This window comes from Palaemon carinicauda, chromosome 40 (genome assembly GCF_036898095.1).
Source record: "Palaemon carinicauda isolate YSFRI2023 chromosome 40, ASM3689809v2, whole genome shotgun sequence".
Taxonomy (NCBI): Eukaryota; Metazoa; Arthropoda; class Malacostraca; order Decapoda; family Palaemonidae; genus Palaemon; species Palaemon carinicauda.
In genome coordinates this window covers 50922004-50947872 of record NC_090764.1, presented here as the reverse complement: position 1 = coordinate 50947872, position 25869 = coordinate 50922004, and the positions used below count along the sequence as shown (strand labels likewise).

Here is a 25869-nt window from a genome sequence, read left to right as displayed (position 1 = left end):
CATTTAGGGGTATGACTAACGCTGTTTGATCATTGTAGGTTGAAGCAAAATTAGTTGTAGCAAAAGTTTGGGGAAATAAAATGGGGGATGTAAAACTGAGGTAGTGAAGGTGAAAGAGTTGAAAAAACCAGAAGGTGAATATAAAAAATGGTTGGATGTGGCATATAACAAGAAGAAAGTGAGAGAAACTGGCTATCTACAGTGGAAATTAATCAAAGAAAATTTAGTTAGTCTTGTAAGTGACACATGTGGTAAGAGGATTGTTGGAGACAGCATGAAGAAGGGTAGCGAGTGGTGGAATAAGGAGTGAAGATGAAGATGTAAGAGAAAAAGAGGGCATTTGAAGTACATCTGCAGAGTAATAGTAGAATGAAGTATGAAAGATAGAGAAAAATGTGGAAAGTAAAACAAGGTAGTTGAGGCAAAGAGAACTGCTGACTGGAGGTGGAGTTAGGGATTGGATCGTTCATATGAAAATAATAAATAGTAGTTTTGAAAAGTGAAGAGAGTAAGGAAAGGTGGATCGAGGAATAAAGAAACAGCGAAAGATGAAAATGGAAGGTTGTTGAAAGGAGATGAGGCAAGTAAAGGTGGGCTAAATATTTTGTGAGGTTGCTGAATGTTGAGGATAACAGGGAGGCATATATTACTGCTGTTGCAGGTGTTGAGGTGCCAGTGATGGGAGATGAAAATGAGACACAGATTACAAGAGAGGAAGTGAAGAGAGCACAAGATGAAACAAGTGCAGGAATAGCACATAGTATAGATGGTGCGAGGGCTGAGATGTTAAAGGAAGGGATTGTTTAATATATATTTTATGTTTTCAATGATGCGGCGGGTGCCAGTGGACAGGGTGTGAACGTGTATTCTGCTATTAAAAGGTAAGGGATATATGCATGCATGTTGTAATCCTAGAGGCATTAGTTTGTTGTGTATGATTGGAAAATTGTGTGGTAGTGTGTTAATTAACAGGATTAAGGATAAAACAGAGGATGCAATCTTAGAAGTCCAGGATAATTTTAGCAGAGATAGGGGATGTATGGATCAGAATTTCATAGTTAGTAGACAAGTGAGAAATATTTAGCAAAAGGTAAGGAGATATACATATTGTATTTATGGATCTAGAAAATGCTTATGATAGAGTTGACAGGGAAGTGATGTAGAATGTGATGAGGTCATATGGAATTGGTGGAAGGTTGTTGCAAGCAGTGAAGAGTTTATACATTGGTAGTAAAATGTATGATAGGATAAGGAATAAAGTGAGTGAGTGGTTTTCAGTGAGAGTGGGTCTGAGACCGGGATGTGTGATGTTGCCAAGGTTGGTCAATTTGTTTGTTGATGGAGCTGTAAAAGAAGTAAATGCTCAAGTGCTTTGTCAAGGATTGAAACTAATAGATGAGAGTGATCGGGAGTGGGAGGAGAATCCCTTGTTGTTTGCGGATGACACTGTATTGGTTGCAGATTCAGAGGAAAAGCTGTGCCGATTGGTGACAAAATTTGGAAGGGTCTATGAGAGAAGTAAGCTGCGAGTTAATGTGGGCATGAGTAGGGAGGGTAGTGCTAGATAGAAAGTTATGTTAAACAGTTCCTTGAGGAAGTAGATCAGTATAAGAATTTGGGTTCTGTTGATGCTACAAATGATGGAGTGGATGATGTACATCAAGTGGGGGCAGTGAAGTGAGGGGTAAAGAATTGATGGTTAGAGATGAAAGTAAAGAGAGTTCTACATGAGAAAGTGATTATACCAACTGTGATGTATGAACCAGAGTTGTTGTGAATGAAAGTGATGGACAGACAGAATCTGAAGCTTATTGGAATAAATAAAAATCATGTAAAGGAATGCACCCTTATAAATCATGTAAACTATCAAAGTACTTCATTGCTAAATCAAATAATTTCCTATCAGCTATGCTTACTAAATAAGTACTTACTTGCACACCAATCACAGCTGTGGCTTCTGTTGAGTTTCTGTAACTATATGGATGAACTTTGACATTCTCATGTTTTTCCATGTTGTTCTTGATTGGCTTGACTTCTTTATTGGCTGAGGACAATATAACATCCTCACTGTTATCAACTGTGTCAAAAGGTATCACTTTTGAATCTGGCTCTGACGGTATCTCATTACTCATATGCAATTTAAAAAGTCCCGAGTCTAAATATGAGGCTGCACTGTTCATTTGAGATCTAGTTATCAAGCAAGATCCATTATAAAGCAAAGTAATCACAGCAGTCACTGAAATAGGATCTGCATCTGCTAAAAGTATTGCAGACTGTTCATTTGAAGGCTCCTCCATTAACACAGTATGAAAAGATGGGCAGGTCATGCCTAACAGAGATTTATGAGTGTAAATTCTTTTATTTCCTGTGACTAAAGTCAGATCTGTCTTATGCTTTACATCAAATAACAACACCAATCTCTTCAAAACTAGAGCAATTTCTGGTTCCGATGTGATAAATACATTACCTTGCTTTTCATATACCGGTTTGTCTTTTATTTTGGTTTCAAACTGGTGCATCTGCAGTTTATTGGCTAATCTTTTCACTTTCATACATTTGCATAGTTTACTAAAGTCCTCAATATATGCTGGAGGTAGAATTCCTTTGCCATAATACATATAGCCAATAAGAGTTTGAGCACTTTTGAGGGAGATGCCAGGAAGGTGCAACGTTCTAATCTTATTATTTTCCTGGAACAAAGCATCAAGCACTTCACTGTAAGAACTAAGAATAAGTCTGTGAACTTTAATCACATGGCTCTCAACAAATATTGACAAGTCAGCACACTGTTGCTTATTGCACATGATCTGAATGCCTTTCATTAGGACCTCAAAATGATTTTCCCATGTTAAAGTTTCCACTTCATTTCCCGTATTACTTAAGATGAAATTCGTGGCCTCCAGATGAAGTTCTCGTAGAATAGCCATTACATCTTTTATATACAGAACAGATACGGACACCAATCCATTATAAATCAGTAACTTGATTAGAGGGAGGAATCCACAAGTTCCAGAAGAGAGAACTGGAGAAATCTTGTATACTATTGGTGAATCCTGCAAAAAAGTGCTATATCATTACAAGGAAACTACACCATTTACTTCAAATACATTTATTTTCAGGCAAGTTGAAAAGTTAACAGGTTAACAAGTAATATAAGCATATATATAAAAACTGGAGAGTGAAAATGGTAACAGATGTATGCGGTGTATCTGGACAACTAAAGAAAAAAATGCACAGTACTCAAATAAAAGAGCTCTTTTCCTAAAGAATTAAGAATCTCATCTAAGATAAAGGGTGAGAGGCTAAGAAAATAGTATCACATTTTTTCACATCGTAATTTACCTTTACATAATTCAAACTTCAAGGCTACTGTTAACCCAATTCTAAATAAACAATCTGTCCTACGAAAGAAGCCTAAAAGGTCACCGACTCAAAAACCAACCTATCTCAGAACTGAATGTCAATACAATCAAAAATGAGATTAAAAAATGTAAGTGAGCCAATAATTAGGCAAATTGGAAACCATTCCTCACATTCAATCTTAAACTTCAATCATACTGACATAAAAACCTCTCTACAGCTGTAGAGTAACAAGAATGAAATAGTTCATGTACTGGATAGTGCACCAATATACGGTACATGTTCCAGTTCTGCAGAGCATTTAGCACAAACAGAAGAATAATTCCATTTGGAAACAAGCTTGTCAAAAGAGGCTGACAGCATTTTCTTCCAAAGGTACTATAATTAATATTGTTGGGAAAAGGGATGCACATTATCTTGAGAATTTCCTCTTAAACATATAACACCTAAACAGGAGAGGGATATTATGATAGTGAAAATCAAAAGAAATGAATTATGAGGCAATATCATAAAAAAAACCCAGTAGAGTTGTCAAGCCCATATTTTTATTTTATTTTACTATTATTATTACTGTAAGAGAGCGTGCTAGAAATAGGAATGAATGGCGAGCGATTGTGACGCAGTTCCGGTAGGCCCTGCTGCTGCCTCCATTGCCTTAGATGACCGCGGAGGTAGCAGCAGTAGGGGATACAGCATTATGAAGCTTCATCTGTGGTGGATAATGTGGGAGGGTGGGCTGTGACACACTAGCAGTACCAGCTGAACTCGGTTGAGTCCCTTGTTAGGCTGGGAGGAACGTAGAGAGTAGAGGTCCCCTTTTTGTTTTTGTTTCTTTGTTGATGTCGGCTACCCCCCAAAATTGGGGGAAGTGCCATGGTATATGTATGTATGTATTACTGTAAATATTTTAGGACTATAGAATAATTTCCTTTATTATTATTATTATTATTATTATTATTATTACTTGCTAGAATAGAACCCTGTTTGGAAAAGCATGATGCTATAAGCCCAGGGGCTACAACAGGGAAAATAGCCCAGTGAGGGAAGGAAACTTAAGGAAAAATTAAATATGTCAATAAGAGTAACATTAAATGAAATATCTCCAATATAAACTATAAAAATGTTAAAAAACAAGAGGAAGAGAAATAAGATAGAATAGTGTGCCCAAGTGTATCCTCAAGTAAGAGAACTCTAACCCAAGAGAGTGGAAGACCATGGTACAGAGGCTATGGCACTACCCAAGACTAGAAAACAATGGTTCGATTTTGGAGTGCCCTTCTCCTAGAAGAGCTGCTTACCATTGCTAAAGAGTCTCTTCTACCCTACCAAGAGGAAAGTGGCCACTGAACAATTACAGTTCAGTAGTTAACCCCTCGCATTTAAAAGAATTGTTTGCTAATCTCAATGTTGTCAGGTGTATGAGGACAGAGGAGAATATGTAGTAAATAGGCCAAACTATTCAGTGTGTGTGTAGGCAAAAGGAAAATGAACCGTAACCAGAGAGAAGGATCCAATGAAGTACTGCCTGGCCAGTCAAAAGGCCTCAAAACTCTCTAGTGGTAGTATCTCAACAGGTGACTAGTGCCCAGGCCAACCTACAACCTTAACATATATATATATACATATATATATATATATATATATATATATATATATATATATATATATATATATATATATATATTAGCCTATATATATATATATATATATATATATATATATATATATATATTATATATATATATATATATACACACATACATACACACACACACACACACACACATATATATATATATATATATATATATATATATATATATATATATATATATATATATATATATATATTTATATATATATATATATATATATATATATATATATATACATACATATACATATATACAATACGGTCCCGAATTATGCGCATTTGAATATGAATATATATATATATATATATATATATATATATATATATATATATATATATATATATATATAAATATATATATATATATATATATATATATATATATATACATAGGCTACATATATATATATATATATACTGTATACAGTATATATATATATATATATATATATATATATATATATATATATATATATATATACACATACATATATAATATACATATATATATATATATATACATATATACATATATATGTATATATATGTGTATACATACATGTATATATATATACATATATATGTATATATATGTGTATACATACATGTATATATATATATATATATATATATATATATATATATATATATATATATATATATATATATATATATATATATATATATATATATATGTGTGTATATATATATATACTTATGTATATTATTATCATTATTACTATCCAAGCTACAACCCTTGTTGGAAAAGCAAAATGCTATAAGCCCAGGGGCTCCAACAGGGAAAAATAGCCCAGTGAGGAAAGGAAATAAGGAAATAAATAAATGAAGAGAACAAATTAACAATAAATCGTTCTAAAAAAAGTAACAACGTCAAAACAGACGTGTCACATATAAACTATAAACAACATCAAAAACAAATATGTCATAAATAAACTATAAAAAGACTCATATCCGCCTGGTCAACAAGAAAGCATTTGCTCCAACTTCGAACTTTTGAAGTTCTACTGATTCAACTACCCGATTAGGAAGATCATTCCACAACTTGGTAACAGCTGGAATAAAACTTCTAGAGTACTGCGTAGTATTGAGCCTCATGATTGAGAAGGCCTGGCTATTAGAATTAACTGCCTGCCTAGTATTACAAACAGGATAGAATTGTCCAGGTAGATCTGAATGTAAAGGATGGTCAGAGTTATGAAAAATCTTATGCAACATGCATAATGAACTAATTGGACAACGGTGCCAGAGATTAATATCTAGATCAGGAATAAGAAATTTAATAGACCGTAAGTTTCTGTCCAACAAATTAAGATGAGAATCAGCAGCTGAAGACCAGACAGGAGAACAATACTCAAAACAAGGTAGAATGAAAGAATTAAAACACTTCTTCAGAATAGATTGATCACCAAAAATCTTGAAAGACTTTCTCAATAAGCCTATTTTTTGTGCAATTGAAGGAGACACAGACCTTATATGTTTCTCAAAAGTAAATTTGCTGTCAAGAATCACACCTAAAATTTTGAAAGTGTTGACTTCGACTATAAGGATTCAAAGTTTGTATCTCCATAGGGATGGACGGTAAATCTCAGAGATTACCCTTCTCATCCCTTGGAAATCTGTACTGATTTCAAGTTGGGCCATTTTAGGGTTTAATTATGGTTTATTCGTCTGTAAGCGAGATAGCAGCAATAAGATGCAAATATGTTTAGTATTATAGCTTGTGTATGTGTATATATATATATATATATATATATATATATATATATATATATATATATATATATATATATATATATATATATATATATATATATATATATATATATATATAGATATATATATATATATAGATATATATATATATATCTATATATATATATAGATATATATATATATAGATATATATATATATATAGATATATATATATATATATATAGATATATATATATATATATATATATATATATATATATATATATATATATATATATATATATATATATATATATATATATATATATATATATATATATATATATATATGTATACACACACACACACATATATATATATATATATATATATATATATATATATATATATATATATATATATATATATATATATATATATATATATATACAAGCTATAATACTAAACATATTTGCATCTTATTGCTGCTATCTCGCTTAAAGACGAATAAACCATAATTAAACCCTAAAATGGCCCAACTTGAAATCAGAGTACAGATTTCCAAGGGATGAGAAGGGTAATCTCTGAGATTTACCATCCATCCCTATGGAGATACAAACTTTGAATCCTTATAGTCGAAGTCGACACTTTCCCTGCAGGGGGCAGGAAGCCCTAAGCTAGTTCCAAGGTTAGTGGATATGACAAATAATGGTAATGTCATATATAAAGGTCTAGGAGACCATATAAGGAACTCATTCAAATTAAAGGCACTTATACAAACCCACAGATATAGTACTTTTGAGTTAATTCTCTGGTAAGCTTCCATCAGGACGACATGGCTGAGCCCAAAAAACGGATTTTGAGCAAAGCAAAAAATCTATTTTTGGTTGAGATAGCCAAGTCATCCTGATGGACCCACCCTTCTTTCTTAAAATGACTCTATCTGCGGCTAGTCCTGCTTAAATGCAACAGGGAATAATGAGCCATAGTAGTATAGGGAGGGGGTCCAGCGGGTACCTTGATAACGGCTCCCCTTCGTTCGCCACTCTTCCCCCTCAAAGATTAAAATCTAATCAAGGTGAAGATTGCTATGTGTCGTACTGTATCAAAAAATACGTCCCATGATATTGTGCGATATCCTTAAAGATATATTAAGGATACTCGTGCCAGGAGTTAGAATTCTGGAGACCTATGATTAATTCTCTGGGAGTATCACTGTAGTTAAATATCCCTTAGAAAGCTGCATAAAGGAACCTTCCATCAGGACGACATGGGTATCTCACCCAAAAATAGATTTTTTGCTTTGCTGAAAATCCGGTATATATATATATATATATATATATATATATATATATATATATATATATATATATATATATATATATATATATATATATATATATATATATGTTTTCGAACGATAGCAACAACGCGGGCATCTTTTCAAACCCTGCCCACAAGGGAGCCAGACAACTTTGTGTATGAACATTGGGAAGCCCCTCCCACAAGGAGGATAGGCAAACAAGGGGAGGAATGATCGCTACAATAATTGTATATTTTGTTTGAGGGCATATGCACTCACATCTTAAAAAAATACTACAGCTTGTAGACGATCAAATTTTCCTTGGGCAATATGTTGTGATTCGTCGCATATACATTATTCAAGCAACTGGATTAGTTTTCAAACATTTTACCAGGAGGTAAAGATTACGCATGCACTAACACAGATGGGCAAGAACACATATGTGCAAGCGTTCTTTCTGCTAACAAGGGCTATAAAAGGGATTTTGACGTAGGAAAAATCTATTTCTGGGCTCCGACCCGTGCCGCCCAGTGAAATGCTCCTTTAGCACCATTTCTAAGGTATATAACTGCTATATATTACCAGAGAAAAAATTGCATGGGAATGCCAGGTTGAACCCAGCTCGATCACCTGTATAAGGTGTCGATATAATACTGGGGCGTGATAATTCACAACCAGAGGCCTCGCACCATTTAGATATCTCCTGTCAAAATCCCCGAACAGCGAGGTGCTGTTCAACATCCTACTACTACTAGCAATCCCACGCCAGTGACGTCACTCCTTTTATAGCACGCAGCTTGTTAGCCGTATTTTGTCTTGTGTGTGAATTTCGCTGGTTTTTCTCTGGATTTACCTCAAGATGTCCGACTCCACTGTCACTACATCTAAGTTAAGTACCAGATCTTTGAGTTTTGAGATTTTGGAGGGGGCCTTGCCCCATTTTGTTTGTATTATTCAGCTTTATTATTCACGACCTTGCGTGGGTCTCTCTTGGCGCTCGGCTCCCTCCTCTCTCTCTCTCGTTCGTTCTTAACGATTTTCAATAAGTCCTCCATACTGATTGTTTCTCGTTATGAACCTTATGGATAGCCACGGTTCACACACCGTATTAATTTTATATTGTCCTGTTTTTATGATAACAGTTATTTCATATTCATGTGCGTATTTTTGGTAGGTTGGTATGCCTGATCACCTTCGGCGTTCTTTTCCACATATTATTTCTTGGCTTATTTACGTTCGCACGCCACGGACTTGCTTATCATTTTAACGTCATTCGTTTGCTTGCATTAGTTCGAGGGGCTTTCATGAGTCAGATATTACATTTTAGTTTTCATTTTGTTAGCACTTCACTGACTCTGTGTTATGTTGGTAGCCCTGCCTACTCCTAGCGCCGTCAGGCTTGGTTTTCTCTGTCTCTTGTTCACGCCCTCGTCTGTTTTACGATTGATGTACAGTATAGCTAATTTTATTATTATTATTATCATCCAGCATGCCTTCCTATCTTATTTACCATGTGTTATGTTTTTTATAGTGTTATTAGTCTTTCCGCGTGATCATATCACTCGTGGGTCTGGCAGGTTGGTATACCTGATATCGTCCCGGAGCCAACCCACTCCTAGCCTCCTCCCGCCGATACTTTATAGCGCTATGTACTCCTCCCGGGGGCATCCTCTTTGCACGGGCGGGTCCCGTTGATCTGTGAGGCATACTATTATTATACATTAACGTACATTACTTATTCTTTCCACTACTCTACCCAATCGTAGTCGTTTTCTTTCCGTCGCTCGTTTGGCCAACGATCGGCCGGAAGTTTTCGGCTCGGTCCGTGGAAAAATGTTATGTTATTTTATTTATTAAGTTTTGTACGGGCTACTCCCTCTCGGCCCCGCACGTCACAGACCCTTTTAAGATCCCTTTCCCCTCTCTGGTGTCACGCACCTCACGGACCTCATATAGATATATATATATATGTTTAAAGACTTTCATTACGGGATCCCCGGAAGTAGCTTTTATTCATTACCATTCGGTCGAGTTATTTAGTTGAGCCCCGGAGCCAACGTTATGCATTATTACTTGGATTCCCTTTATATTTTAGTCACATTTATCTATTATATACGATCCTAGTTCTCGACCTTGCCTTCCATCTTTGATATGATCACGATTACGGTCTGACTTAATTTAATTTATTAATTTAATTTAATAATTTTACAATCAAATAAACTGTTATTTGATTTTTTAAACACCGGGGCCCCCGGGGGGTCCCCTATTTTGCCTTCATTCAATTATTAAGGCATTTATATATGAATAGTTTTTATCATTTATTTGATATATGACTTATTTAGCCCCCCCGACCCCCCGGGGTCCCCTATTTGCCTTCATTCAATATATTTAAGGCATTTATATGAATAGTTTTATCATGGGTTGGATATATATATATAGAATTGCAGCTCTCGGGCCCCCGTGCCCTTCATTTGCTTCCATTCAAGATAATTATAGCTATATATATTCAACTTTATCACCATGATATTAACTTTTATATTATCTAAGCACCGGGGCCTCCGGCCCCTAATTGCTTTCCTTTAAGATACTCATGTATCTTTTATCTTACAGACTGTCTGCTGTGCGATGAGGGCTTGTGCCGCTGTTCTCCACCAACCCTGCGGCCATGATGTGTGTCGTTCGCACGCTCACTGCTCTCTTCAAGTGGATGACCTAGCTGTTTGGCATCCGGACAACTGTGTAGTCTGCTACAAATTGGCTTCCACTCTAACATCTGACTCGGTGAGTTCATTTACATTAATACAGACTTGTGGGGAGTTACAATTCATTTTAATGTTCTCTTTTAAGCTTTTTATTATTTTAAGGCCACAGTCCTCTGGACTTCCCGCATGCCTTTTACGTGCCTACGAAGTCCTTGGACTTGTCCGTTTTTTCTTTGGCACTTTTATTCCTCGCTAATAGTCTGTTCTCTTTCAGAGCACCCAGCTTGAAAAGGACACAGCCCGAGCTACCCTCAAGATCTGGATTGGCGGGTTCGCCTGCAACGTGAAGGCCAAACAGCCTTATATCCTTTCTGAGGAATGGTGTTCCCGCCTCTACCCCAATGCTAAAACATCGGCTGCGGTCCCCAAAGAGCTGGTGGACCCGATCATCGAGAGCATTGAATCTCTTCTTCTGGCCCCGGACCAAGGGGAGACGGGCGGCACCCTAACTGAGGACGTCGCTACCCTCAACCTCGATGTGGAACCCATGGCTCTGGATGATCCCGACGCAGGTAGGGACGTAGGTGGGTCAAGTGGTTCCCGGGCTAGGATTCCTCTCCCTAGCCCGGCTTTCTCTTCTACTTCCGACCAATCTTCTTTTCAAGGTTTTCCGGGGACAACCAGGACTGATCTCAGCTCCCGACCTGTTCCCCCCCAAAGTGAAGGCTCATTGTAAGCCTTTATATAAAACTCAGTCTTCCCAAGACCACAACCCTTCGAGATCATCATCCTCGAAGGCTAAATCCTCCTCCACCAGAGTCTCTCAAGACCCAATTGCTGTGCCCTCAACCTCTCAAGGAGTAGTCTCCGTTCCGGCACCTATTCCCCCCCCCCCAGGCGGGATCATTTAACATGGAGGAATTTTCTGAGAAACTGTTTGCTCATTTTGAGTCGATGCTATCGTCTCATACAAAGCAATCACATGAGAGGATAGCTTCTGTGGAGAGCCTAGTCCAAGGCCTCATGAGCTTGGGGCTACCACCACCACAACAGCAATACCCCATCCTCGACGCCTCCAAGCTTCCTCCTTTCAATAAGAATAACCCTTGGAGGTTAGCATTGCATGCCCCCTTCTCGGAGGGTATGCTGTCAATCGAGGGTTTCGGTACACGGCCTCTTACGGCTTACTAATTCTACCCGCCGGGTCTTGAATTCCCCTTCCCCGGCTACGCTCACCTCATGGAAGAGGCTCTGATCCGTTTAGATAAGGTCCCAAAGGAAACTGTTATTTTTCCTAAGGAACAGGCACAGTCTGTCTTGGTCCGAGTGTTCAATGAGTGGGACTGCTTGAACACAATGCTTACGGCCTACAAAAGTTCGTATACTATGTTTGTGGCCGACGACCAGACCCCTACACCATGTGCGACCAAGATCTTGGAGTCGGTCTTCCAGGCTATCAAAGACGAGAAGCCTTTACCACAACTCAGGGAGACCGACTTAACCTCCCTCCTCTTTCCGGGAGACAGTGAATGTTGGCGGAATGCCCCAGCTACCTTTTCAGTAGGTAAGTTGAGCCCGGACTGTGCCTCGACGCAGTTCAGCGAACGGCTTCCCAAACTCCCGGAGTCTCTTATTAAATTAGAATTTGATTCTAGGTGCAGATTCGGCAGGTCTCTCAATTTGGTCACCCTTTCTGAATTGACCGTCGCCACTTACAACGAGGAGGACCTCCTTAAGGCCCTCACTAAGTTGTTACTGCAAAACTTCATGGCTGACGCCTATGATTTTGCAAGCGCCAAGACCCGTTGTCGACGACACGTCCTCTCTGAAGCCACCATTAGGCACGAACCTAATAGGCTCATCAAAGCTCCAGTCTGGGGCCCGGATCTTTTCCCGGAGGATCTGGTTAACTCGGTCCTTAGCGAGGCAGCTAGGGCCAACCAAAACCTCAAAGTTAGATGGGGCCTCGTTCCAAAGAGGAAATATGAGCCTACTGGTACCCCAATCCAAGGTAGGAAGAGATTGAGGCCTTTCCAATCTTCCGAATTCAGGGTTCAACCGGTCTCAGTCCAACCGGCTCCCCAAGGTCCCCAGCCTTCTACATCAAAGGGCCAACAGCAAGAACAATATGTCCTGGTCCCTTAGTCTCAAATCGCCTCGACTTCCTTCTCCCCCGCCTTTAACCCTATTTATGAAGCTCAGGGCTCCTTCCATGGCTACCAGCGTCACAGGGGTTCCAGGGGTGCCTTTCGTGCCCGAGCTAGCGGAAGGGGTTACCACCGGGGCAAGTCTTCCCGTGGAAGCAGAGGAGGCAAATCATCCTCCACCCAATGAGAAACCGCAGGTAGGAGGGAGACTTTACATGTTTCGAGACTGTTGGAAGTTCAGCGATTGGGGTTCCAGCATTATCTCCAAAGGACTAGGGTGGAGCTGGATACCGGGACCTCCTCCACCGAACAGCTTTTACCAATTGCCAAACCATCTTATAATTAGAACTCCGGTCTAATAAGTTGTAATGGCTATATCCTTTACTGGAACCATGTTATTGCCACAAGTTGTAATGGCTATATCCTTTACTGGAACCATGTTATTGCCACAAACACAGTTTCTACTGTATTATTTGAGTAAGCTGCATGTCGTCATTGTACCCCTGGGCACAATAACTTCTTGTTTTACACGATAGACTTCTGAGACTTTTTATTTATTTTACCCTTACAGGGTTATTGTCTCGAGTATTTAATCCCATGGGAGCTATGTTAGCTTATGTTTTCAAATGATAACAACAACGTGGCCATCTTTTCAAACCCTGCCCACAAGGGAGCCAGACAACTTTGTGTATGAACATTGGGAAGCCCCTCCCACAAGGAGGATAGGCAAACCAAAGGAGGAATGATCGCTACAATAATTGTACAGTATACTTTGTTTGTGGGCATATGTACTCACATCATTAAAAAATACTACAGCTTGTAGACGATCAAATTTTCCTTGGGCAATAATGTTGCACATACATTATTCATGCAACCGGATTCGTTTTCAAACGTTTAGCCAGAGGCAAAGATTACGCATACACTAACACAGATGGGCAAGAACTCATACGTGCAAGCGATCTTTCTGCTAACAAGGGCTATAAACCATCTTATAATCAGAACTCCTTTCTAATAAGTTATAATGGCTATATCCTTTACTGGAACCAGGTTATACATAACTCGTCTATCTTCCCGTAACCAGACATACTGTATATACGATCTGTCTTCATAGGCACTTCTTTCCTTTCTTTCCGATTGAAGGTCTTAGTTTCTAAGAAATACTTGGACCGAAAACTTCTCATAAGCGCATCTGTTCCCTCGAAGGGAACATTCAATACTTATGCCAGTTTTACCGATTAGAGACAAAGAAATACAAACTTTTTTTGTCTTTCTTAAGACAGAGGAATCTCGGTTACATATTACCCGTACAACAATAGATTGAAGATACGTCTCAATCTTATCCTTTGGGAGTAGTTAGTTGCGTTTGGTAGTTGCCAACCGGTCTCTTGTCCGGAAGGCAATCTCTAAGGAGAGTCGCTGTAATAACATAAGCAGTACTGGCTATCTAGTTTACCTATTTGTATCATTTTTACTCGGGCAACCTCACTAGATTGGTGGTAGTTGGAAGGAGAACAGGATCCCTTCCCCCTTCATAGCAGAAGCTTGCAAGCAGTTGCACGTCTTGCCATTATCTTGAGATAATTTTTCTTGCCACACAATCTCCCGACACCTCGCGATGAACCGCAGATGGTGGGTGGCAGACAAGAACCTCCACAAAAAGGCCAATCTTCCCCCCCCCCCCCCTTTCTTGAACCGATGCTCTCTTCGGATGCATCAAAAGAAAGTGGGGGAGGACCATATGCTGCAACAATCCATCTTCGTCCTTTAGCCCGAATCAGAAAGGTACCAGCCTATAGCTCTCTTAGAGAACCATCTAGCAGTAGAAATACTCAGATAGACAGAGGACAGCTAGGTGTCCCCTTCTGCTCGCGTCATTCTTGGCAACAGGAATGTGCCTGCAGACAATCTGACTAGGGTGACTCAGATAGTGGACTCCAAATGTCTTTGAATCATCAAGTAGCCAAAAAAGTCTTAATCTTGTGTGGTTCCTCGACTGTGGACCTGTTCGCAACGGCTCTGAACTTCTGGCTCCTGCTCAACCGTTCCCCAGTTCAGACTCCCAGGGTCTAGAGCAAGATGTATTCTAACAATGGTGGGACAGCTTAGATGTGTACACATTTCCCCCATTTGGTCTGGTGAGAAAGTAGTCAGAATAAGCAAGAACTTATCATAACTCCAATAGCTCCACTATGGCATCATGCAGAATGGTTCCCGGACCATTTGCTACTTCTGAGAGAACTTTCTCCACGACACGTTCTGCTAAAACAGCCACATGCAAAAATCTTCCATACAGCCGTAGCTTCTCTTCGATTTCACACCTGGAAACTGTCCAGCACCTCCTCTCTCAGAGAGGCTATTACAGAAAGGATGTCTAGACACCTCAGAAGGGAGTGGTTGGTCTTTTTTGGCTGATGCTGTGGAAGGTGTATCACTCCCCTCGATGCCTCTACTCATACAAAGTTTTGAGATGACTTGTCCCCCGTCGGAACTTAGACCTCCTCCTGGGAACGCGGTTTGGGTTATTCAGTCTCTGAAGGTCCCTCTCTACAAACCTTTATGCCAGGCAACAGATCGCCTTCTTACATGGAAAACGGTTGTTCTACTCTCTTTGGCTTCAGCCAAGAAATTCGTGAGTTGCGTGATCTATCTTCTGACATCTCCTACTCTACGAGATGTGGAGAGGTAATATGATATTTTCATTATTAAAATAAATTTTTTAACATACTTACCCGGTAGTTATATATATAGCTTACGTCCCCGACGTCAACGGCAGAAAATTCGAAACTCGCGCCAACCGCCAGTTGGATAGCCAGGTGTACCACCCCTGCACCCTAGCGAGGTACTGGGAACCATTCCAGTGACCCTCATATATTCCATGCCTCTAGTCTCTTAGAGGGGAGGAGGGTGGGACTAAAATTATATATAACTACCGGGTAAGTATGTTCAAAAATCAATTTTATTAATGAAAATATAATTTTTAAACACAAGACTTACCCGGTAGTTATATATAAAGCTGATTCACACCTTTGGTTAAGGGTTAGAGACAGCTAGCATATCTGGAATTCTACTTAAGAGTTAATTAAAACAAACTTAAGGGTTCGTACCTGATAAGGAAGCTGACTTCAATGATACTCTGCCTCATTATGTCTGCTAGCCTTATGAGATCCAGCAATCCTCCCAGGGGGATGAAGATCTCGAAGGGACTGTCAAACTGGTGTCAAAACCTCATCATGACAGAACCTCCTCCAATAACCAGTTCCGGGTGCTCTTAAGGAACAAATTTGACCACCTGACAAAATCAATGATTGTGGAAGACTGACACAATCTCCACAAACAACCATAAAAAACAATTAAAAGTACCAAGAGAAGAAAAGGTTATTGGGATTATGGGAACATAGTGGTGGATCCTTCACTCACAATTGCACTCGCTGCTACGAATGGACCCAGAGTGTATCAGTCCTCGTAACAAGTCTGAACACCTTTCAAATAATATGATGCGAACACAGATTTGCTCCTCCAGAAGGTTGTGTCCATTGTGCTTTGTAGAGATCTGTTCTGCCTGAATGCTGCCGACATTGCCACTGCTCTGACTTCATGAGTCTTAACCTTTAAAAGTCCAAGGTCTGATTCATTACAATGAATATGAGCTTCCTTAATCAAAAGCCTGACAAAATATGACAAGGCATTTTTAGACCTGTAAAGAGGGCTTTTTGACTGAACACCACAAAGATTCAGACTTGCCTCGTATATCTTTTGTTCTCTCCAAGTAGCATCTCAGAGCTCTTACTAGGCATAAGACTCTTTCTACCTCATCTCCAACCAGATCCGTAAAATTTGGAATCTCGAATGCTTTGGGCCAAGGCTGAGAAGGGTGTTAATTTTTGGCAAGAAAGCCTAATTGTAAGGAAAAGACAGCTTTACCATTACGAAATCCAACGTTTTTGCTAAACGCATGAATTTCACTCACTCTTTTGGCTGTTGCAAGACTGACCAAAAATAAAGTCTTCATAGTGAGGTCTTTCAAGGAAGTTGAACCCAGTGGCTCAAACCTGTCGCTCATAAGATACTTCAAAACAATATCCAAATTCCAGGCTGGAGAATCTTGGTTCCGTCGTTTTGAAGTCTCGAAAGACTTGAGAAGTTCTTGCAGATCCTTATTGCTAGAAAGGTCAAGGCTTCTATGCCTAAACACAGTAGCTAACATACTCCTATAGCCTTTAATAGTAGAGGAGGAGAAATTGCACTTCCTTCGAAGATATAGCAGGAAATCCGCAAATTGAGCTAGAGGTACTGGATGAGGAAAGAGAGTTGATTCTACACCACTCTAAAAACCTGCCACTTAGATTGATAGACTTTGATGGTCGAAGTCCTTCTAGCTCTTGCAATAGCTTGAGCTGCCTCCTTCGAAAAGCCTCCAGATCTAGCGAGTCTTTCGATAGTCTGAAGGCAGTCAGCTGAAGAGCGTGGAGATTTTGATGTAATCTTTCCAAGTGGGGTTGTCTGAGTAGATCTACTCTTAATGGAAGAATTCTTGGGGTGTCTATCACCCATTCCAGTACCTCTGTGAACCATTCTCTTGACGGCCAATAGGGAGCCACTAGGGTCATCCTGGTTCCTTTGGATGTCACAAATTTCTGTACAACTTTGTACAGGATCTTGTAAGGTGGGAAGGCATACAGATCTAGATTGGACCAGTCCAACAGAAAAGCGTCTATGTGGACTGCTTCTGGATCCGGAACAGTGGAGCAATACGCCTCTAACCTCTCCGTCTTCGAGGTTGCGAAAAGATCTATGCATGGGCGACCCCAAAGACGCCACAGGCTCTTGCACACATGAAGGTTGAGGGTCCACTCTGTTGGAAGGATCTGATTTCGTCAGCTGAGGCTGTCTGCCATTACATTTTTCTCCCCTTGAATGAATCTTGTCAGAAGTATAACGTTCCTCTCTCTTGCCCACATCAGGAGATTCTTTGACGTCTCGTACACAGATATCGAGTGTGTTCCCCCTTGCTTTGAGATGTACGCCAATGCTGTCGTGTTGTCCGCATTGACCTGAACCACTTTGTTGGTGACTAATTCCTCGAAACTTTTGAGGGCTAAAAGAACTGCCAACAACTCCTTGTGGTTTATATGCAAGGATTTTTGGGTCTCTGACCATAGTCCCGAGACTTCTAACATGTTTAGGGTTGCTCCCCATCCTGTGTCCAAGGCGTCGGAGCATAACACAAGGTCTGGGCTCTTTATTGATAAGTCGAGACCTTCTTGGAACTTGTTTGGTTCTTCCCACCACCGAAGGCAGTCTTTGATGGGGTTCGTGATAGGAATGGACATCGTTTCTAAGTCCCTCTCCTTGTCCCAATGGCTGTTGAGATGGAACTGGAGAGGACAAAGATTCAGTCTTCCCAGTGGAACGAATTGTTCCAAGGAGGAGAGGGTTACAAGACTCATCCATTTCCTTGCTGAACATAATTTCTTGCTTTGAAACGATCTTAGTTTCAACTTGACTTGCTCTATCCTTAAGGGAGACAGAAAAGCCCGAAAAATCTGACTCCGTATCGTCATCCCCAAATATAAAATCTCTTGAGATGGACCCAAGAGAGACTTTTCCTTGTTTACAAGGAGACCCAGTTCTTTCGCAAGGTCCAAGGTTGTCTGAAGATCCTTCAGGCAGTGATCGTAAGAGTGCGCTCTGAGAAGCCAGATGTCGAGAAACAGGGAGGTTCTTATGCCCCTTGAATGGAGGATCTTTGCCACATTCAGCATGAGCTTCGTAAAGATCTGAGGTGCTGTGCAAAGGCCAAAGCATAGGGCTCTGAATTGGAAGACATCTCCCATGAAAACGAACCTTAGGTAGGGTCTGAAGCTCAGATGGATAGGGATGTGGAAGTAGGCGTCCTGAAGGTCTAATGAGACCATCCAGTCGCCCCTCCTTACTGCTGCTAGCACCGACTTCGAAGTTTCCATGGTTCTTGGATACCAGGAATAGACGGTTGTAGAAACCCGGTGAACAAATATCCTGTACCTTCTCTATGGCCCCCTTTTCTAACATAAGAGACATTTGGTTCGATAGAGCTTGTCTCTTTGCCTCCTCTCTGTATCTGGGAGAGAGATCCACGGGAACTAAGACCAGAGGAGGGCTCCCTAGAAAGGGGATCTTGTAACCCTCCTTCAAGATCTGGATAGACCACTGATCTGCTCCTCTCTTCTCCCACGCTTGCCAGAATTTGAGTAGTGTGGCACCTACTGCCTGAAGGCGAAAGCAGTCAGACTCTGCTTCGCCCTGCTCTGAAGCCTCTTCTCTTACTCCTTCTAGCATCAGGTCTGGAACTACCCCTGCTGGAAGATCTAACTCGAAAGGGCTGGGAAAACTTGGGAAAAGTTTCTTCCTTAGGCTTGCGGCTGTTAAAGAGGGAGGAAGAACCTTTCTAGCAGTCTTGGAGACAATCCTGAGTAGCCTTTTGAGCTAAGGCTGAAGAAATCTCCTTGATAAGTTCTTGTGGGAACAGCAATGGAGAAAGAGGCGCACACAAAAGTTCGGACTTCTGGAAGGGAGTAACCCCCGGCGAAAGAAAAGAGCAAAGTTGATCTCTTTTCTTAAGAATGCCTGCAGAAAATAGAGCTGCAAGTTCGTTAGAGCCATCCCTCAAGGCTTTGTCCATGCACGACATCAAATGGACCAGGGCAGAGGTATCCCCCTCTTTAAAAGTCTCAACTTTTTTTACCCAAAGCCCCAAGTGTCCAGTCTAAAAAGTTAAAAACTTCAAAGGCTCGAAAAATTCCCTTGAGAAGGTGGTCCATCTCTGAAGTAGACCAAAAAAATCTTGGTCTTTCTCATGGCCGACCGACGAGGAGCGTCTACGAGGCTTGAGAAATCTCCCTGGGCAGAGGCAGGAATCCCCAAGCCAAGAACTTCTCCTGTCTCGTACCAGATGCTCGACCTCGAAGCCAGTCTAGCTGGAGGAAAGGAAAAAGCTGTCTTTCCTAAGGCCTTCTTAGACTGTAACCAGTCACCCATCAATTTAAGAGCTCTCTTAGACGAGCGCGATAATACCATCTTAGTAAAGCGGGCTTTCTTAGAGGCTTTCCCGTGAGTAAACTCAGACGGAGGCGAGCGCGGAGCCACAGGCACAAAAAAGTCTGAAAACTCTTCCGTAAAAACTTTCATTAGTTTTTTCAGATCGGCAGAATGACGGAAAGAAACAGAGTCCTCGTCTTCTGAAACATCATCGAACTCCATAGGAGAAAGCTGGCCGCCTACTACCTTCTCTTGCAAAGTTCCTTCGGGAGCAGTAAGGTTAAGAGCAGTTTCTTTTTCAGAAATATCCTGAGTGCCAACCGCAATAGAAATAGGCTCATTGCGAATAGAATTAGGCGGCAGAGTCGTTTGCGGCTCATCCGAACGCTCGCGATCAGCTCGATCGGAGACAAGAAGTTCCTGTACATGAACTGTATCGATGTCTTGAAAAGAATGAGCCTCCTCATCGTAATCCAAACTAACATCCGAAATATGACAAGGGATAGAACGTGCAGGATCATATTCAGAAAAACGCTTGCCGTCAACTTCTGACAAGCGTTCGGTACTACGAACCGCTTGTTGTTCAGTGACTCGTTCAACTGTTATCCTTCCGGAAACACGACCTGAAGGACGTTCACTAAATAATTGGCGGAGAGAGAAACTTCCTGAATTATAGGACGTTTGGCAGCCTGTTTGTAAGGACGTTCAGTAGCCTGTTTGCAAGGATGTTCGGCAGCCTGTTTCGTATGAAGTCCAGGATCCTGAATCGAAGGACGTTCGAAAGACTTTTCCAAAGAACAAACATTAGCCTGTTTAACAGGACGTTCGGTAACACGTTTGCAAGGACGTTCAATAACCTGTTTAACAGGACGTCCGACGTCTTTCTTAGAAGAACGCACGAGCACACTGTCTGAAGGCAGGAACTCCTTGCTCTTGAAAGAACGTTCGCGTTCAATAAAAGAACTGTTGACTGCGGACTTAGGAGAACGATCACGATCACTTCCTAAAGGACGTTCATAGCGGCTAGCAGGAAGCTTAGATCCCCGATTACGAGGGCGTTCAAGAACACGTCCTAGTTCGCTGTTCCAATCACGACCAAAACTGTCACGTGCGCTGATATGAGATTTGTCGCTACGCTGGTATGATTGCATAAAGGACGAGAGCCTGCTTTGCATGTCTTGAAGTATGACAAAGTTAGGATCCGAACGTTGTGAAATCGTTGATGAAATCACAACGTTCTCCTCATCGCTAAACGGAACAGAGCCCCTAGAAGGCGAAAACCAGTCTAAAGGCTGCTTGGGAGCTTGGAATGAGGTTAAGCCTGGTCCTGATTGCACAGAAGAATCCTTGGAAACGTCCAGCATTCTATTAGGACGTTCTATCGGGGGACTTTCAAATGGCTCTGGAGTATCCCAGTGACTACATTCAGGTTTTGAACTAGCAGGACGTCGATAGGCCTTATCATAGGTCCTCTTAAGAGGTCTGGAAGCGAGCTTCCAGCCTCTTTTAGGCAAGGGGTCATCTGAAGATGACGAAAAACACTTAACCTCACCTTTCCAATGGTGAGGGTGAACGTCCTGGGAGGCGCCCACAAATACGTTTGAGGGGATGTCTGCTCGTTTGATAAAGCCTCTCGTCTCCTTTCGCCTTTCGACATTCCTTCTCCCAGGGGTTGGGAAGCTTGGAAGAGGTCTAGGACTAGGAGGACGACAGACACGAGCAGGCGCACCCTCCACTGCACTTAACTTCACTGCACTTGCACCTTCACCTTTTAATAGACACACATCGGACATCAACTGTGTCCTGTCCGCAGCCAAAGATTCAACTTTAGCGCCGAGAGCTTGAATCGCCACTAACATATCTTTTAATGAAGGTTCATTAGCAATTGCAATAGTGGGATCGGGATCTACCACTACAGGTGAAGGAATAGGATTAATGACATGGGAGGAGGAAATATCTCTAGATGAGCGAGAAGAACTACGCCTTAATCTATCTCTTTTGAGTTTACGCCTGTATCTATCAAACTCAATCCTTTCATGCTCTGACAGCAAAACACATCCGTCACAGCGATCACCTAAATCACACTGTTTACCTCTACATGCAACACAGAGAGAATGGGGGTCAAGAGAGGCTTTAGCCATACGGGTCTTACACCCACTAGTCACACATAACCTAAAAGTTATGGGGGGGGGCATTTTGAAAAATTTAAGAGAATTCAGACAAGCAAAGGTCAAAAATCATCTAATCCAAACAAAATCAAGAAATATCCAAAGCGAGATCAAAAACAAGCAGGAGTCAATAACCAAAGATTTGTACTTCACCAAAAAAACGATCAGTAATGACAGAGTAGAATTCACATGTCGCCGCTAGCGACGGCAGGGAATATATGAGGGTCACTGGAATGGTTCCCAGGTAACTCGCTAGGGTGCAGGGGTGGTACACCTGGCCATCCAACTGGCGGTTGGCGCGAGTTTCGAATTTTCTGCCGTTGACGTCGGGGACGTAAGCTATATATATAACTACCGGGTAAGTCTTGTGTTTAAAATCTCAGTTTCGTCCCTGACTTTATTGCTAAGACTCAAAATCCGTGTGTGCTATACCATAGGTTCGGCCCATTCCAAATAGAAAGTCCTTGTTCTGTAACCGAAGACCCAGACCATAAAAGAACGGCAGCAGCTCTCCCCGTGTGTCAGTATGAGGAGGGTCAAGAGGTGGGTCACAAGGAATTCCTTTTCCTCATGGATTCCTCCTTCCAAATGACCCAGAGCTCATGATGTCAGTGGCATTGCAACGTCCCTGGCATTCAAGAAAAACTACTCTGTGGCGCAGGTACTGCAAGCGGGGGTGTGGAAGCATCAAACAACCTTCACTGCCCACTACCTGCAAGATGTAACCCTGTGGTTGCCACACAACAAATGATCTAAACACCTAAAGCTCCTTAAAGGACAAGTTGCAGAGGGTTGAGGGCTGAGGTTATCCAGGTTAGTCTGGGGTGAATGAGTAACAATGTTTGGCTCCTTTCTTCCTTTCCCCTTCTCCCCCTCTGGGGAAAAGAGCCCTGCAAGCCTCAGCACAGCTGACCTCACCTCACTGCAGGTAAGACTCATTTCCCTTGTGCTTCCTAAGTATAGAATAATACTTTGTTACGTCCCCAATACCTCGTTGAGGGAGGGTATTGGTTAAGTCTTAAGAACTCTAGGTTTTTACTCGAGTTCCTATGTTAAAGACAAGCATATACTACTAGTTTCACTCACACGCAAGCTTCTGCAGGCCACTATCAGTGGCACTTATATTGGCACTTGATTTTAGCGAAGGTGGGGTTCCTACTACAATCGATCACAGATTGAAATAGAGAGAACCCCGGGTCATGGCCAAGGCAAGTTGGTGAAGACCTCCTCCCTCCTAAGAGTGAGTCGCCCGTATAAATAGCCGAGGGTTTGTATTGGCACTGGAACAAATGACATATTTGGAAGTAATTTTTATTTTCCCTAGCATACAAACCTGGAGCTTATTATACAAATTGGCCTCCCATCCTGTCCCCTAAGAAGTCCTGCCAGAAAGCCAAGTGGTTTCTCAGCCGAGAGATGTAAGTGAGAGGGGTAGCCAGTCTACCCAACGCCCACTTGCTAACTAGGATGGGGTAGTTATCCCTCACCAAAATTATCATGGCTTGTCTTTCAGCTACGCCAAAAGTAAAACCCCTATATATAGCTCCAGATTTGTATGCTAGTCTATCTATATACCAAGGCACTTCCCCCAATTTTGGGGGGTAGCCAACATCAAACAAATGAAAAAAGGGGACTTTTCCTCTCTACGCTCCTCCCATCTTGACGAGGAACTCAACCGAGTCGGCTGGTACTGTTAGGGTACCTCAGCCCAACCTCCCCCGTTATCCACCACAGATGAGGCTTCATAATGCAGAATCACCTACTGCTGCTACCTCCGCGGTCATCCAAGGCAACCGGAGGAAGCAGCAAGGCCTACCGGAACTGCGTCACAATCGCTCGCCATTCATTCCTCGCTCTCTTGCCTCTTACATCTATCCTCCTATTACCTAGAGATTTCTTCACCTCCATCCATCCACCCAAACCTTGGCCTTCCTCTTGTACTTCTCCCATCAACTATTGCATTCATCACCTTCTTTAGCAGACAGCCATTTTCCATTCTCTCAACAGGGCCAAACCACCTCAACACATTTATATCCACTTTAGCTGCTAAATCATTTCTTACACCCGTTTTCACCCTCAATACTTCGTTCCTAACCCTATCTACTCGAGATACACTAGCCATACTCCTCAGACACTTCATCCCAAACACATTCAATTTCTGTCTCTCCGTCACTTTCATTCCCCACAACTCTCTTTACATTCATGCCCAACAGGGTGGCGGCACTAGCCACTATATCACTACCCTACTCCTGAATAAGGGTTCTAATGGAAGGGGAGAACATATCATGCTCAAGCTTCTGCCCATCCGCAGCTATGGCGGTATCAGTCGGCAAAGGCAGCGGATGGCAGCCCAAGGGAGGACTGAAGAACACTCTAAGGCAAATGGGTCTCCTGCCAGCAACTGACCTGCCGAAACAGCTATCCCAGAACATCATGTCCTATAGGGAAGCTTGAACGACTAGGCCATACAGGCAGAAGACTGAGCTGCCCTACAACCCGCCGGCAATCGGTGAGATTGTAGGACGGCGGACACAGAGATGTAATGGCTAGGTAATCACCAAAGTACACAAAGGGACGGGGAAAAAGGGTCCTGTATAAGGTGTGAGAGGGGCCGGCAGCATGCCATCCCTACCACACCTAAAAGGAAACTCTGTTTCAGTATCAGTGTCATCCTAGGTGTAAGGAGAGTACATTCTCCAGCCTAGGGTCCACCGATACAGTACAGGGACTAGGATCATCAAGCCGTCCCTAACTCCAAGAAAAACAGAGTTCCCATGTATGCGCCATCCTAGGCCAGAGAATAATCACTATTCTATAGCCTAGGGTCTGCAGGCACAGGACTAGACGCTAGACCACAGGGAGAAGGGGATCCCATGACCCCTGCAAGTGCAGTCTAGGGGGCAAGGCCTCCTATGCCAACCAGCTACATCCAACAGGGGTGTACATTCACTCTATTGGACAGCTGCCGGCACACAACAAGTACTCTGAGGTTCTGACCTAAACCCAAAGCTCATCAACAATGGCTTGGTAAAGGGGCAGAAAACCCTAGCCTAACCTTACCAGAATCACAATTCAAGGCAAGACCGGCTAGGATTGTAGCCATAGGCTACACTCAGAGGGAAAAAGGGATTACCTTATGTATAAAGGTAACCAGGGAGATTGTATGTAAGTATACTAAAGCCACTAGGCTATTAGCCTAGTGACAGTGAGATCGACTACCTGACTCATCGAAGCCCTCTCGTATACTATCTTGGAAGAGGAAATTATATGCAATCTGTATATATAACGGATTTTGAGCGAAGCGAAAAATCTATTTTTGGGTAAGATGGCCATGTCGTCCTGATGGAAGTTCCTCTAAGGTAGCTTCCTAGGGTATATTACAACTACGGCGATATTCCCAGAGAATTTACCTTAAGGTATCCAGAATTCTAACTCCTGGAGCGAATATCCCTAATAAAAGAGCCAGGGATATCGTATAAATCAGAGGACGTATTCTTGACACGCCACATGGCAATCTGTACCCCGAACAGAGTTAACACTTCGTAGGGGTCAAATGGCAAGAAAACGAAAACGAGAAAGAAAAGGGGAGAGCCGTTCGTAAGGCCCTCTCTTCTCCCGTTTCGTAAGCGTGCCCTGCGCCGATTCTGGCGCCATCTGCATTCCTTGTAGCGAAACACGAGGTGCTACAGATACTGTATGTAGGGAGGGGTCCTACGGCCCTTTCATAGAAAGGGAAGGGCGGGTCCATCAGGACGACATGGCCATCTTACCCAAAAATAGATTTTTCGCTTCGCTCAAAATCCGTTT

The 25869-nt window shown here is 41.7% G+C and overlaps 1 protein-coding gene across 4 annotated transcripts in view; it reads right to left on the bottom strand.

Annotated features, from left to right (window-relative positions):
• The window catches only part of LOC137631776 (myoneurin-like), a 262298-nt gene that overhangs the window by 169720 nt on the left and 66709 nt on the right, over window positions 1-25869 (bottom strand). For all 4 annotated transcript variants that reach the window (XR_011041946.1, XM_068363734.1, XM_068363732.1 and 1 more), the window contains one exon: window positions 1932-3053. Coding sequence is in view for 3 of the 4 variants with exons in the window: in XM_068363734.1 (XP_068219835.1) it covers window positions 1932-3053 (1122 nt within the window). In the remaining variant the exon portion in view is untranslated. The remainder of the gene's footprint in view (window positions 1-1931; window positions 3054-25869) is intronic.